Source organism: Fulmarus glacialis, unplaced genomic scaffold (genome assembly GCF_000690835.1).
Source record: "Fulmarus glacialis isolate BGI_N327 unplaced genomic scaffold, ASM69083v1 scaffold4242, whole genome shotgun sequence".
NCBI classification, from domain to species: domain Eukaryota; kingdom Metazoa; phylum Chordata; class Aves; order Procellariiformes; family Procellariidae; genus Fulmarus; species Fulmarus glacialis.
Genome location: NW_009195787.1, coordinates 27,394 through 42,281, shown reverse-complemented (window position 1 = coordinate 42,281; position 14,888 = coordinate 27,394). Strand labels below are relative to the sequence as shown.

The 14,888-nt window shown below is 37.6% G+C and overlaps 1 protein-coding gene across 1 annotated transcript in view; it reads left to right on the top strand.

Moving 5' to 3' along the window:
• The first annotated feature begins 6,317 nt into the window (after window positions 1-6,317).
• Window positions 6,318-14,888, top strand: part of AGFG1 (ArfGAP with FG repeats 1) — a 27,801-nt gene continuing 19,230 nt past the window's right edge. Inside the window, exon 1 of the mRNA XM_009588200.1 lies at window positions 6,318-6,405. Coding sequence (XP_009586495.1) covers window positions 6,352-6,405 — 54 coding nt within the window. The 5' untranslated portion in view covers window positions 6,318-6,351. The remainder of the gene's footprint in view (window positions 6,406-14,888) is intronic.

The window sequence follows — 14,888 nt, the reverse complement described above, 5'->3', positions numbered from 1 at the left end:
AACATAGAGGAGGTCCTTTTCTGTAATACCTAGGTTTAAAGTTTTCTCATGAGATTGGGTTTACCAGAACAAAAGTTTTGCTGTGCAAAATGGTGCATGCAGGAGAAAGTTCATGGATAGTGGTGTGGATAGCGGCTTCCTCGTAAAATACCTCTGCTTGACCCCTGTGTTTAAATTCTCTTCACGTGGAAAAAAGCACACTAGCATCACACAAGCTGGGCCTAATTCAACTTTTTGGTGTTGGACAAGAATATAGGGTATGTAGAAATATACACACAATCTTTTCTTCCCCGAGAGTGGGAGGAGATGCTGTAGAGGAGCAGTCTTCTCAGGTCAAGTATTACAGTAATACAAAACCAGAAGAGTTTTCTTTATTATAGCAAAACCACATCTCGGGAAATGTTGGCAGAGAGATTCTTTTGGTTTGACAGAAGTCCTTTGGTTCAAAGGATTATGTTGCTAGCTATGTCTGTTGTGTTTCTGGATGTTTCTATCATGTGTCCTGCTGACAGTGACATCCTTCCCTTTGTCTTATCAAATGCCTCTTTGCCTTGTTTCTCAGCTGTCTGTGCATATCTTTGCTTTCAAGCAATTCTGTACTACTCCTGGTCAGCCTGCTCCTAACTTTCATAGAATTAACATGTTTTTAAATTCTCAAATGGAAAATATTCCAGTTTGACTAAGCGTCCACTTCCACAAGTTTTGCACTATAGAAATTTTTTATTTAATCTTGACCTTTTTTTTTAAATATCCGCTGATGTGATAATTAGGACGCTCCTACCCTTTCCCTCACTGCTGCCCTCTTTACTCCCTGCCTTCCAACTTACTGAGGAAGTCTCTTGTTCAGATGTTTGCACTTCTGGCTTGTGTCAGGAAGGAGCAACAAAGAATGTTTAGAATGTATGGTTACTGTGGGGAATGCTAAAGCCCTCTTACGCTATTTCTTACAATTATTGGATCATGTGGCCTTCTTTTGGCTGCTTATAATATTCCTAGTTGAAATTTTAAATTTAAAATTTTCTGGGGTAAGGGACTTCTGTATCAGCCAGATTGGAGTATTTGATGGCAAATACTAGTAACAAATTAAAAAATACATCTTTGCAATGGTGGTGAATTATTGTCCCTTTCCCCAAAAGAAGTTTTGCAGAAATTAAAATGGTCTAAACAAACAGTGTTAGAGTGAAGGTGATTCTGGCTGTGTTGGCATGACTTTCCAGTCCTTTTTTTTTTCCTTCTGAGCATGTTTGGAAAATGGCTCTGTGTGTTATATGTATGTGTGTGTATATATATGTATTTTTTGTAAGGGTTTTTCCTATATTACTGTATTTCTTGTTTTCAGTGTGATGGCTGGAAAGCAAATTCACTATACTGCAGTGAATACTATGCAGTTCAGAAAGGATGTTTGGGGTTTTTTTTAAGAAAAAAGTTAAACTAACCTTGACTGTGCTTCTAAATGTGTATGTGAGCCTTCTGCTGTTAAAAATAAATGAGCTTGTGAGATGGTGGAGGGTCTCCAGGGAGGTCTACAAGTATTGGGAATGGCCAATGCTGCTTATATCCTCTTTTGCTAATAACAATAGCATAGAAATAATAACGAATGCTGTGACATTGGGTTTTCTAAAGCTTGTTTTCCAGACACCTGGGGATGGTAGGGCACTCTGTGATGGCTTGGCATTTGACTTGCCTCATTAACTTCCCACTTCTTAAGTGATCAGATTTTGCTGGCTTAGACTTGAGATCACATTAGAATCTGATACAGGGGGACGTTAGCAGTGTTGAATAACTGTCTGCCCACTGTTCCTCCCATGGAAGTGACCCTCTATCCCAGCAGAGCCCTCTCTTTAAATTTTGTTTTTTTCCCCTCCCAGCCCTGGCCTTTGCAGACAACTTTGCTGACATTTGTTTGAGATGAATCCAGGAATGGCTGCTCTGCCAACAATCACAAGTTTAACCATAATTTGCTACTAAATTATGTTAGTAACAAATGTTCAGTGCTCGTTGACAGTGTTTTGAATGTTTAATGTTTCAATTGCCAGACTTCAGAATCTTGTGTCAGTGGCCTTAAAGCTTCCTTTGTTTGCGAGAGCACCAGTTTTAACAATGCTCTCTGAAGAACAGAGATCTCGTGTTCTGCTCGTGTTCTCTGTAGCTGCCCCTCTGGTAGGCTGTGTCACTAGAAGCTTGGACTGGTTCAATGGAGGGTCAGTGGAGGATAGTCTTATAGCTGGAAGTTCTGGTCACAGTGCTGTTCCACAGAAATAACCATTGCTGAGCATGAAGAAGTTGGCAGTGATGAGTGGGATCTACGTGTGGGCTGTTCTAGCTATGGTGTGCCGGATAAGTGCAGATGGCAGAATAGTCTTACTCGGTAATCTTTCCCAAGGGCCTCTTAGGAGATCGTTGTGATCTGGATTAAGTGCTGAGGTAGTGTTTGGTTGCTGTCTTCCTCAGGAACTCTGTAGTAGAGGAAGGAGTAACTGGTACTGCTGCACGGGTGCGGGTTGCAAATATCTGTTCAGGGTCAATTTAAATTTAGGCATCGTTAACTTGGACTAAGGGACTATAATTCATTTTGTCTGCTGTTAAATAGGGAATACTGTAAAGCATTAGAACTGTGCAAGACACTTGTCAAATACATGGAAAGAAACAAAGCAAGTGGCAGATACTTCCCCCCTCCCCAAAAAAAAGAAGGTTTGTTAATTCCTCATAAGGGATAATTGTACTTGGCTGTCTACCAGTAAGCTTCCCCCATATATAGATGAGCTGTTTGTGAATCATTTGGGTCATCAAGTAATCTCTGAGGGTAAGGAAGGGTATAAAATATCGTAGGATTTTGAAGTAAGAGTAGCTTTAGTACTCAGGCTTGGTTCTCAAGTTCTGCTTCATAAATCCCAAAACTGCTCTGTTTTAGGGAGATTCTAGTCAGTTCATGGGTATAATGTTATTGAAAGTGGCTCATGCCAGTTAGAAATCATAAAAAATAGGGGTTTAGCTGTTCTAGTGGTAGAATCAAAGTAATTTATCTAAGGAACATAACACATGTTTTGGGTTGTATTTGTATGCTGTATAATGCAGCCTCTTGTCTTGATTTCCTTGTTCCAGTCTGACTTCTTACGCTGCTTTAGCATAAGAGGAGGCTTTTTGCAGGCTTCCCCCCACCTCTTGCCATGTTAAATAAACATAAAAATTACTTGTATGTATAGTACTGCAGCTTGATAGTTAACTTTGCATTTATGGCTATTAAAGTTGTGTTCAGATTTCCAATCTTCCCGGACCACCAATGTGGCGACATGCTCTTTTTCATAATGCAAGACATCTGACACTTCTGTGTTGTGATTTGACCTTTAGGAATGGGGCATGTCTTCCTCCTTTAGCAGGAGAGTGTGAAAGAAATGAGAATTCATCTTATCCCGCATCATGGATATAATGTATAAATTGGGGAACTTTATAATCTGAACCTGAAAACTCTAGAGCAGTCTTCACTGGAGAGAGAGGCATGTAGAAAGTCTCTAGTTAGGCTAAACAAAATCTAGTTTATACTTTAAATATATTTAAAACTGCTGCTTAACAGAACTTGAGACATGTTTGCTGATGTAAATGCTTTGAAGAGCCCTAGTAGATCAGTGTAGAATAGGTACTGCTTAAATAACTTGTGCAGTGCCTTTAAATTGCAAACATAGGTACAATATAGCACTTAAACTATACTTACTGTAAAAATTAATTTCCAGGAGAAGATAGTGTGACAGCTTGGATATACTACTACCTGTGCTGAAAAACATGTGAATGTGTTAGTGAATAACCCTAGCTTTTAAAATAGTTATTAAATAGTTTACGAGTATCTTACTGTGCCACTTTCTTAATTAATAGGAGGAGAGTAAATTGAACAGACTATGGTAGACAGAACCACTTTTAAACTTACTGTAAAAGCAAGGGACAGTGATTGTCATATAATATTTGATGGAGCATATTTATATGAAATGCCAGGTGGAAGCCAACTTTGTTTCTATGCAATATGTGATTCTGCAGTGTCGCTTGGTGAAATGTAATTACTCACATGCACAGACAAAGGAGGTGTTTAAAACAACCCCAAACCAAACAACCAAACTTAATACTAGCACTAGCTCTGAAACAATGAATTTTAACTGGATAGAACTCTTACAGATCTTTTTTTTTAAGTTGCATTATCTTAAAATGAGTATTTACTTCAAAAAAAATCTTAGATAATAGAGTATTTTAATAAGTGTTTTTTGTTTGTGATGTACATGTGGATTTGATTTACAACTAGATGAAAGATGTTAAATTGTTAATTTCAATTTACCATGGAATTTAAACATTTTGAGACAAGAAATTTGCTGATGGTTGAGTTGAATAAACTATTTTGAAACCTCTCTCGCTAACCTTAATAAAACAACTTCTGCCTTCTTGTCGAGGTGCTGAACCATGGACTCTAATTTTAGATGCTCAGATTTGAAAAATTTGCTGAAGCAAAATAGCATTCTGTAAAATTAATTCTCATATGCCAATAGGTTTTTATATGACTTCTGTTTTTAAGGTACTCTTAAGTTCATTGCATTTTTTGGCAAAATACAATTAATTGTTTATTTTTATCCAAGTCTTTCAGATATCGAGTATCTTAAATCTGTTTTTTAATGAAGCGTAGGCTAAGATGTTATTGCTTAGTGTTCTAATCAGTATCCAACTTTTAACTAAAAATGTGGAAATTTTTTTAAACACAGGATCAGAATTGTCTTCTTACAGGTACAGTGTGAATTTACGTGTCAAGGTGAATTTGCAAGCTAAATGCACAACAATTTTTTTTCCCATTATACTTACTCAGAAACTCAAAGTGCTAAATATATTCTTTAAAAGTTGAGTAGAAAGTATTAATATTTGGAACATCATATTTTTGTTGTTCACTCTTTTCATGGCTAACAATTTAATTTATAGTTAGTGTTCTTGGAATAATCACTACTAGTCGTCTTAAATTGATGTCAGTGATTTTTTTTTTGTTGTGGTTTTTTTTATTCCTAAAAGCAATCTGAACTAAATTTGTAATTAAAGCAAAGTAACAAATATAAGCAATAAAGCTAACTCGTATCAGTTGATTTGTCAGCCCCGTATTACATCCCTGGAAAGTTTCCCCCAACTTCCTCTCTGGAAACTTTCTTCTCATATACATAACCACAGAATTTTGTGTTCTTTGATATCTCATAGTTAATGTATATTCATTTTTTAAGATGGTATCGCAAAAATCCAGGCCTGATTAACCTGAGTGTTAAACTAACCCCATTGTATTTCCTGAGTTAGTGTCTCCCCTGTTTGGCATATGTGGGATGTAATGTTCTTGTTTCCATTGAGCAAAACACAGCTTGATTTTAATTGTAAGTATTTGTGGGCAAAAGCAGTAGTTAGTATGTATTTAAAAAAAGAGCTTGAAGAGAAAGAAAGTTTTTTCTGGTACTGGCACCATTGCTCAGCAGGATTTTTCTCTATGCTTGCAGGTTTTGACTGCACTGGTTTTGACAATGTCAGGCTTTGGCAGCACAAGTGACTTGAGTTTCTGTTAGCTCTGCTGCAGCAGTCTGTGTTGTGGATGTGAGAATGGTGCCAGTCTTTGCTTAAGGCAGAGCTGCTGAAGTTTTGAGCTATTGCATTAGTAATGGTATCTCTTATTTGAGAGCACAATAAAAACATTGTCTTTTTGCTTTTGTTGCTGTTATTTGTGTAGTGTTCAGGAGGAGGAAGATAACAGACCTGTGGATGGAGGGGCAAAAAGAAAACTAGAAAAAGATGCTGGGAGGAAACAGGAAATATAGGTTAAAGCGAGAGAGAAAGAATCTGAGCTGGGGTGGTTAGCTTAAAGAAATCTAGTCATTGGGTAGAAGTTGTTGTAAGAATAGGTTGAAGTGAGGGAGGAGTTGGAGGGGAAGAAAACTACAACAGAGGGGCCCAAGATTGAGAGATGAAGAGTAGAGGCAAGGGTGAACAAGTTTGGGGAAGCAGTTTAGGATTTAAAAAAACGCCTAATTATGTTTTCATAAATTTGCATAGAAAGGGTCAGAGTGAGTTTGCATGTGCAGTTATAAACATTGGTCTCCCCTAAAGCTCAATTATTTGACTTTGCATGCTGAATGTTATTTTGAGATGAGCTTACACAGCCTTAAGTTTTATGGCAGTGCCAAAATGAGCGCGTTTTACAGAGGTGGCACCTGAGTTTAAAACTGACTGACTTCTGGTTGTAATGTTAAAAGTGATTGTATGATGACAGATTTCCTGAATACTGACTAAATAATTCTTGCTTCTTCTTTTAGACGGGGCTTGAATCCACCCCACAGAGTGAAGTCAATTTCAATGACTACTTTCACACAACAGGAAATAGAATTTCTGCAGAAACATGGAAATGAAGTAAGTATTATTTGGAGAATATCAAGTGTTTTTGGCACTTTAATATTAAACTTTAAAACACTGCTTAAGGAAAACTTGATTTTTTTTTTCGGTAGCAAAAAGTAGACGGAAGTCTTTTGAAGCCAACATCATTTGTAGTGGTGCTTCTGAAGAGCTCGTTTCACTTAGGTAGCTGATCATCATAATGTTACATGTTATTGCCCAACCCAGACAATCTAGATTCACATGATAGGTATTTCTGAATTGGGTTTTCTTTTGCGTAAGGCAATATGCATCTGTCTTTTTTTTTTTCCTTCTGCAAGCCCAGACCTTGAGACTGACTGCAGCAGTGTTTCCTGAAAGAGCGTACCATGACAAAAATAAATTGTTGTTTGTAGCTGTATTTATTCAGAGTAGGTGTCAGAAAGTCTTTAGTAGTTTCAATAGCCTCTTTCTTTAATGGAAGTATATCAATGTTGAAGGTTCTTGAAGAGAGGAAGGAAAGGGAGAATTTTTTTCCTCTAAGGATTGTTATCTAATAAGTGTCTGTATGTTTAGAGTGGCTTGGGGCAGCTTTGAAGTTCTAGTGTACTGCCTTTTTGTTCTTTTTAATAGATGAAAACTAAATCTGAGGTAAATGTTGGATTGGCTCTGTGGGGACACATGGAGCATGTAAACCCTGGATGTGGCTATTGCTGTCTTCAGTTTGAGAATCAAGTTTTTATTTTAATACCATACTATAGCATTGAGGACTTTAGAGGCAGCTTTTGCTTCTGTTCTGAATTAGAAAAAGTTCTATTTCATTTTGATTGGATCTGTATTCTGTTTTAGTAGAGCTATTGGTTGTAGGCTACAGCGTGTCTTATCAACATGTTCTTATCAACATGTGAAGCTTTGTGGGGATAAATCCCATCATTAGCTAAAATGCTCATACTTAACTTTCTTAAACTTGGCCCATTCATAACTGTCAGGTTGAAGAATAAAAATAGAAGTAGCAATTTCTTTTTCTGTCCTGGTAAATATGTGTTATTTGTTGAAATGGCTGTTAGTGGATGATTCCTCTAGGCAGAGCTGGAACAAGGTCTAAACTCTTCCAGACATCATAAAATGCTCTTAAATGGCTTTGACTAGTTTTTTTAAATTGTTTTGGCATGTTAAAGCTGTATAACATTGTGTATGTATGTGTGTATATATATGTGTAGCATATTGCTGACTTTTTGCATGGGGAGAATAATAGTCTTTCGTGGGTTCAGATATAGTACATCGGAGTCTCTTTCCATAAGATTAGATTGTAAACTCCAGCTTTGCTTTAAGCTTCACAAGTGTAAAGGAAAATGTTGTGTGTGCATGTCTGCGTTCCTCCCTCCCTCCCTGCATCTGTTGTAATTTCAGTTTTTCACTGAATCTGCAGTGGCTGGAGAATGTTACCAGTTTCATTTTTCACTGATCTGAAGCCTTAAGTGATCCCTACTCAGTTGATTAGTGTAGTTGTCCTTCTTATTATAGACCTGACTAGTCTGCCAATCATAATGATTTAGTTGATACATAATTTGTTATTGATATAAAAAAAGTTCACAGATCTCTGCAATGCTGTACTATGTTTCAAAAGCCGGGGTCTTTGTTTGTAGTACTTATTCCTCTAATTAAAGTATTGCAATGATTTAAATGCGCTACCTCATAAATGAAGGTATCCTGAGTTTAGTTTTTGGTTGTTGGATAACAGTGTATTGCCTTAATTCTAAAGTAACACTGAATAGATGTTTGTAATTGCAGATGGTAGATTTAACAGGTCCTCAAATACTGAACAGAAGTGATACTGTTTTAAACACTGTTAGAAGTTTAAAACTTAATTAAACATGTTTTCACTTGGTCATGCTGTATGATGCAGTAGTTAAATAAGCATTTTGCTTTCTCTTGTTGTTATTGGACTTTGGAATACTCACCTGCAGATAAGATAAAGTATTAAGCAGATGAAGTTCATCTGACCTCACAAAAAAACTTCTTTGCTTAGCTTGCTCTTCAGCATAGGTGGCTTTTGTGTATATATTAAGAAATGAAATTTTCTAGGATAAACTTGTTCAAACATGGCACTGTCCAACATTTTAGAATGTGGACATGTGAAACAAAGTGCAGTCACTAAATGGTTTAGATGTTGTAACATTCAGTTGTTTTAGTTCTGCAGCTATATATAAAAAAACTCAACTGTTTGCAATCTAGTATGTTTAACTTCTATTTTTCTGTAGCTTGTAAAATACTTTCATTCCCATTTTGTCCTCCCAGTCTTTCTCCAACATGGCCAAGGCCTCTGTGGTAAGCTTTCTTGCTTCCAGATGAGTACATCATGGTGTACAATAGGGAATTTGTTCTGAATAGAAAGGAAAATAGCAAGAAAGCTTCCCTGAGATAAGGTAGAGTTGTTCTTAGAGGAAGTAGTTTTCCACTCTCCTTCAAAGAGTATTTATAAGGTCAATGTATTGTATGAGGTTGAAGTTCTCTTAAAAAAAAAAAAACCAAAAACACCCAAACCCACCAAAAAACCCACCAAAAAAACCAAACAAAAAAACCCCCATTTCCTAATCTCTGAAATAGTAACTTTTCCCCAGTTGTCACAAATTACCATCTTGTGGCACATGTGGGTAAAACATTCAGGTACTAAAAGGCTTCCACAAAGTGACTGCTTTGGGATGAGATTATTCAGAGCAGCTTCTCTTCAGGTGTGAGGCACCATCTCCTTCCTTGTATATACACCTCCAAGGAATGTCTTTCTGGCACAGGTGACTTGAACTTTTTTTTGAACGAGTTTTTACTGCTTCAAATACAGATTAAAATCTTCTTACTGTATTAGAAGACATTTATATTTTGGTGTTGCTTACTCGTCTGCAGGTATAGACAGATGTCCAGGCTCTGGTTTTGCTAATGGTGGGGTTAGCTCACTTTTGCAGCAAGAATGGAGATGTCTTCAAGCTGATATTCCTCAAATGCCTTCTGAAGTCCTTCTGAAAGATAAAGGCAATTCTAACTCTCTGGGTAGGATTTTCCGCCTCCTCGTTCTCCTCATGAAAAGCGGTGTGAGGTATTTTCACATTGTATTTTCATGTTAGGAATAATGAAGAGAGAGTGGTATGGAGATGGTTCTGTTTGAATACTCATAATCAAGTGATGCTAATGTTGATTAGGCCTCTGATTCAGTAATGCAATGATAGTAGTGAACTCGCTGCAGAAAGTGGAGGTGGTACTCATCTTGTGTGGCTGTTGTAGCTGTGAATATTTATTCAGAAGCTTTCCCCTGAAGATGAAAAATAGTGTTATGAGGCAAACCAGTTACGTAGTTAACTTTTCTACTACACTTTAAAAATGCCATATGTTTTATAACCTTTCCAAATAGTCTATTCTAATATGTGTATGATGGAAGAAAATGATTTGGATGATCTTGTGTTTGGAAAATCTGTGTTCATCTGGGGACAAGGATCATGTTTACCTGAGCTAATGAGTAGAATGCTATGTGGGTATGCTCAACTGCTTGGGATTAGCTTATCAGTGCTTAATTTTGTCCTTGTGCCAGTCTTCCTGACTCTTGATAGCACCTGTGCAAGTGTTTCTTACCAGTTTCCCGCACTCCAGATTCCAGGAGAACCTACAACTGCAGAACTAGTAGCAGTATGGGGCTGGTTCAGAGCTGGTGTTTGGCCTGATCAAAATGCTTTCCTAGAATCTCCGTTACTATGGAATGTGGCCTAGAAACCCTGGAGTGGAAAAAGCAGTACTAAGCTGGAGCTGATGAGTCCTGACAGCGTGAGCTGTGCAGTCAGGTGTATTGTAGTACATCCCTGGTCCTGCTAATACGATACAGAGATACATGAGCTGATTGTGTATAGGACAAGGTCTTTGTTAGCAGGATGTATTAGCTTGGACTCTGCTTATGAAAGCAGCTATAGCTTCTGGACGCAAACTGGCTTTGAAATCAGTATACTGGCAGTATAAAATTCTTTTAACCCACAGAGATTAATGAATAATATTGACATCAGAAGTGCTGAATTACTAAATAAAGCTATAACTTGCTTACATAAGGGAACTATTTCCAAATCTTTCTTCCTGTGGTGAGTGTTATGTTTTGGAACATAGTTCTGTTGTGTGGTAATCTGCAGTTCTTTGCACTGTCAGCATTACATTTGGTGCATAACTGAGGAGATTTTATTGTGGGGGAGAGGGAGAAGAAGAAATCTAATTTGGGACTTACCAGACTCCTGAAAGCTAGTATCTCATTAGAGCTTTTTAAACTGGACCAACATGTGTAATCTTCCTATGCAATGGTATGTCTGGGTCTAAACAAGAAGTGCTCTATTGCTGTAGGTCTAAAAGTGTGCTTTTTCTAGTTGAAGTGCAGCTTCTACCAGCAGAAGTACTTGTCCTATTATAGCTTTTCCTTGCCATGCTGCCTTCACTGCATACAAGAGAAGGCGGCTTCATGAGCAAAAACTTAATTTTGCTGGCCTAACTGAATTTTTATTATTCCTAACTAGCACAACTATGCTAACAGGAGTTTCTAAAGTGTGGTGGCTCAACGTGTTGTGTAAGCAGAAGGCCTTTGTCTCTCCCATATCTGCCTTCCCACACACACTGGAGATCTGTATCAGTGAAATAGTTATGACATGGTAAAGTGTTGTTTGGTAGTTGAAATATGTAGCACTGGAATAGAAGTAACTGAAATCTCAGATTGTCTCAGGCTTTCTGCAAAATTTGATGGATACTGCTGAGGTGTTTTTTTTTTTCATTTATTAGCAGTTTTTTAGTGTGCCTGTCCTTTCCCACCTTCCCAACTCTGTAAAAACACACACAAAAAACCCCAAAATGCAAAACAAACCTAGAAGCAAAACCAAAAGCTAAACATTTGTGGAAAACAGGTACGTTTACGTTCCCCTTAGCCTTTGAGCCCTGCCTGGAACTCCTGAAAACATGAAATGTTACTATGAGGCTGGGTTTTAAACCAGAAGGCTTTCTGGTCAACTTTGTTTTGTGGAGTACCAGATGTGCAGTGAATGGGATGGGTTTTGTTCCTTTGTGTTAAAGCTGAAAACAAGGGTAATTACTCAAACCGTAGGACTACAAACGTAAATAGTGTCTGGAAAACAAGATAGGTAGATGCAGTTATTCTAGGAAAAACAGTTTTTCTCTCAAATAGAACAGTTGTTGAGTGCAGATTCAGGGAAACCAATGGTATGAAGAGAAATATAGGTAAAGGCGTTATTATAACATACAATATGCACTTGGCCCAGTTTCTCCTTTCAAAGATATATTTAAGTTATGGCAACTCACAGTTTCTGCCTTGCTACCTCCTGGGTTTTTATTTAGGTCAGGGTGAGTAGCTTTCCCTCTTTGCTTCATGCTGTACTTACTGATCTAATTCTGAACTTCCCGGTATCTATTTGCCAAATGTCTAATGACATCCCTTGCAGGATTGGAGCTTGCTGGCAGAGAACAGGTACTGTTCTTCCCAAACCAGTTGTAAAAGGATTCTCACGAACTTTTAAATTTCATGAAGATAACTGCTGAATCTTGTTTTCTACTTACTGTTACCTGACAAGATAAAACTTTGCTTTGTCTTGTTACTTTGCAGATCCCACAATGTAGTAGAGGCAGGCAAAACGTCGAAGTCTTGCTCCTGTCAACCCTTCAACAAAAGTAGACTTTCAAATGCTGCATATGCTTAATCATTCTGACTTCAATGCCGTCTTTTTTTCTTCTTGCTGCATTGGTGAACCAGTGGGACATGGACTAATTATACTTTTCAGGGACAGTGGACAATGATTATGGATTGTTGGATATGTTCCACTGTTTCTAGGGGCTTCCACATAACTTGAATGTTTACTCTTGGCTCCAGCTTGCCAGGCTCTTCTCCTCTAAGCAGAGCATTTTGTTTAATAGAGTTTTGGTTATCAAAAGGAGGAGTATAGCAAGGCTTTTGGTGAATGAACAGAGCTTTTGAGTAGAGGCTTGTTTGTGCTGTTGTTGCAAAAAGAACAATGTTAATGTTAAATGGCTGAACCAGAGTATCCACAAGAAGATGGTACGATGTAGGAGTATTTCAGAAAGCCATAGAATTTTTAGGCCTGGTACCTTAATAGTAATGTTGTGTAAGTTTGTGGTGAGTTGGGATGCTTCTTCATGTACTATCGGTAAAAGCAAAGAAATGAGTAATTCTGTTAAAATGGAGCTTAAGATGTATCATGAAACTTGGACAGTAGCATTTTCTGAATCAGGTCTGCAAGTCTGATTTGTGTATGGAGTAGTTAGAGTAGAGAGGTGTCTTGAAATATGTGATCTTTAGGATATCAAATTCAAATTTCTCAAAGCATATATTCTTCTGAATTTTTACTTCTTTTGAAAATTACTTGTTTTTTTTCTCAAATAGTAAGTTTGTATTAGGAAACCAAGAAGAAAACTTCATGTTTAGTAGAGCAACTAGTTGCTTAAAGCTTGGTTTTGTGCAGATTTATATGCCCTTTACTGCCTTTTTGCACTTTTTTCCCCCATGTCCTGCAAGTAATGGTTGGGCAAGAATCAGCACATGCTGTGAATAACTGTGTTATAATTTGTTCAGGTGTCCTGCCTAGGCAGCTGTCAGGCCAGACAGAACATAGAACTGAAGCTCATGTTGAAGTATTGGCAACTAAAGTTGCCAATCTAACTTTTCTACACTTTCACCAATTTTTTTTTTTTTTTGTTACAATTAATCTTTTAGTATCTCAAGTGCTGTCAAATTCAGATAGTGGATTTAAAAGCTGTGATTGGTGGGGAATAATCAGGGTACCAAAGATGTAAATGCTGAGTGATCACTTCCCACCATACCTCAACAGCAATTTGTATGGCATAAATTTCCTTGATCTTTATCATAAGAGTAACTTTTAAATAGCTTTGAAATAAAAAAATGTGATGGCCTGATCAGTAAAAATATTCACATTTCTCACAGCAAACTTTTCTTTGCACAAGATTCAGTAGTTAGTGACTTACTTTAAGACTATGGAAAGATAACTATTTCAAAAAACAATTAAATGACAATGCGAGTTCTGTCTCTGACGACAATATTTTTAAATGTTAATTTCCAATTTTGATTTCATCCTATAGCATTGCACAGCACACTGCTATTTTCTTTTTTGTAGATAGCTGAAAATTGTGTATTATGGCTCGCTTGAAGCATAATCAATGCAGTATTGTGGATCCCTGTCAAGTCAGATGATAGTAACAAAAGTATAGCTAGAAAGAGCATACAGGTCACCAGCAAACAAGGAAAGACAACAGGCCTTTTATTGTGTTCTGAATGCTTGCTTGGAACGGCTGCTGATGTTCAAAGCATTGTGCGGTACTTCATACAGAAATAGACAAAACTGTGCCTTTTACTAGTTTCTTGTGTGATATTAAAGCTTTAAAATTTGGCTTTCTAAAGGACTTGTCTGTATTTAAGACTTCTAAGATATTGTACTTTCTCCGAGAACTCTTTAGGTAAAGAAACTTGTGAAATTTAATTTGCATCTCTGGTGCGGTAAAGTAAATGTTTTAACCTGTGTTTGTAGCTACTGCTGTCAAACTCTGTTAAAATAAGAACTTTTTGCTGAAGCATGTGTGACTAAGTCTGGGTTCTTTTGCTTGGTGGTTGTATGTTGCCCATTGGTAATACTGTTCTCTCTGCTACCAGTAACAGAGAGCCAATAAAGAGTGCCTGGCAGGTTTAATTAAATAAGTTGTAGTAGTGACTTCAGGCATATTTCAGTTGTTACTGCATTTGTGGTAAGTATTCAGAAGAAATTAGTTGCTCCAGGAAATGCTTTTGGAAGCCTGCTTTCTGAAGGTTTGCAAAAATTGCAATGCAATGTGAGAATTGAAGCCTTTAAGCAGCTTGCATCATTTTATACCAACAATGTGTTTGGACAGCACAGTCCTCCTTTGTGCCTGTTTGCATATTCATAGAACTGTTACCTACTGTAGCTGCATAGCTGGTGAATGATCTGAAGTCACACAGGGCCTTGTTTTTCTGATTCTCCTAGAAATCACCTGTAGTGGTCAAGGAAGGCTTGAGACTATGTGACATGGAGTTGGGGTTTTTTTTGTCTCACCAGGAAAAGGACTGGAAATGTTTGCTGTGTTGGTTTTTTTTGTTTTGTTTTTTTTGTTTTTTTTTGGCCCCCCCCCCCCCCCCCCCAAGCTTATGGACTTCAGGGTGAAGATGAAGCAGAAAACTGGGAGGGAGAAAGGTGAAAAACTGGATTGTGGTTTGACTGTTGCTGTGAGTTGATCTCAGTACAGGTTTCAGTGGTACTAGTGACATGGTAATTGTGACGAGTTTCTTTGATCTGACTTGTTTAGGGTGGTAGGAGAAGGGGGAGTAATTTAATGGCCTGATATGGGTGGGGGAGAGGACCCCCCACTAGCACATCTTAGGCTGGATGCAAACTGATCATCATGGTACAGCCCTGAGCGTTATTCTGGTAGGTACACGATCAAGTAACGGG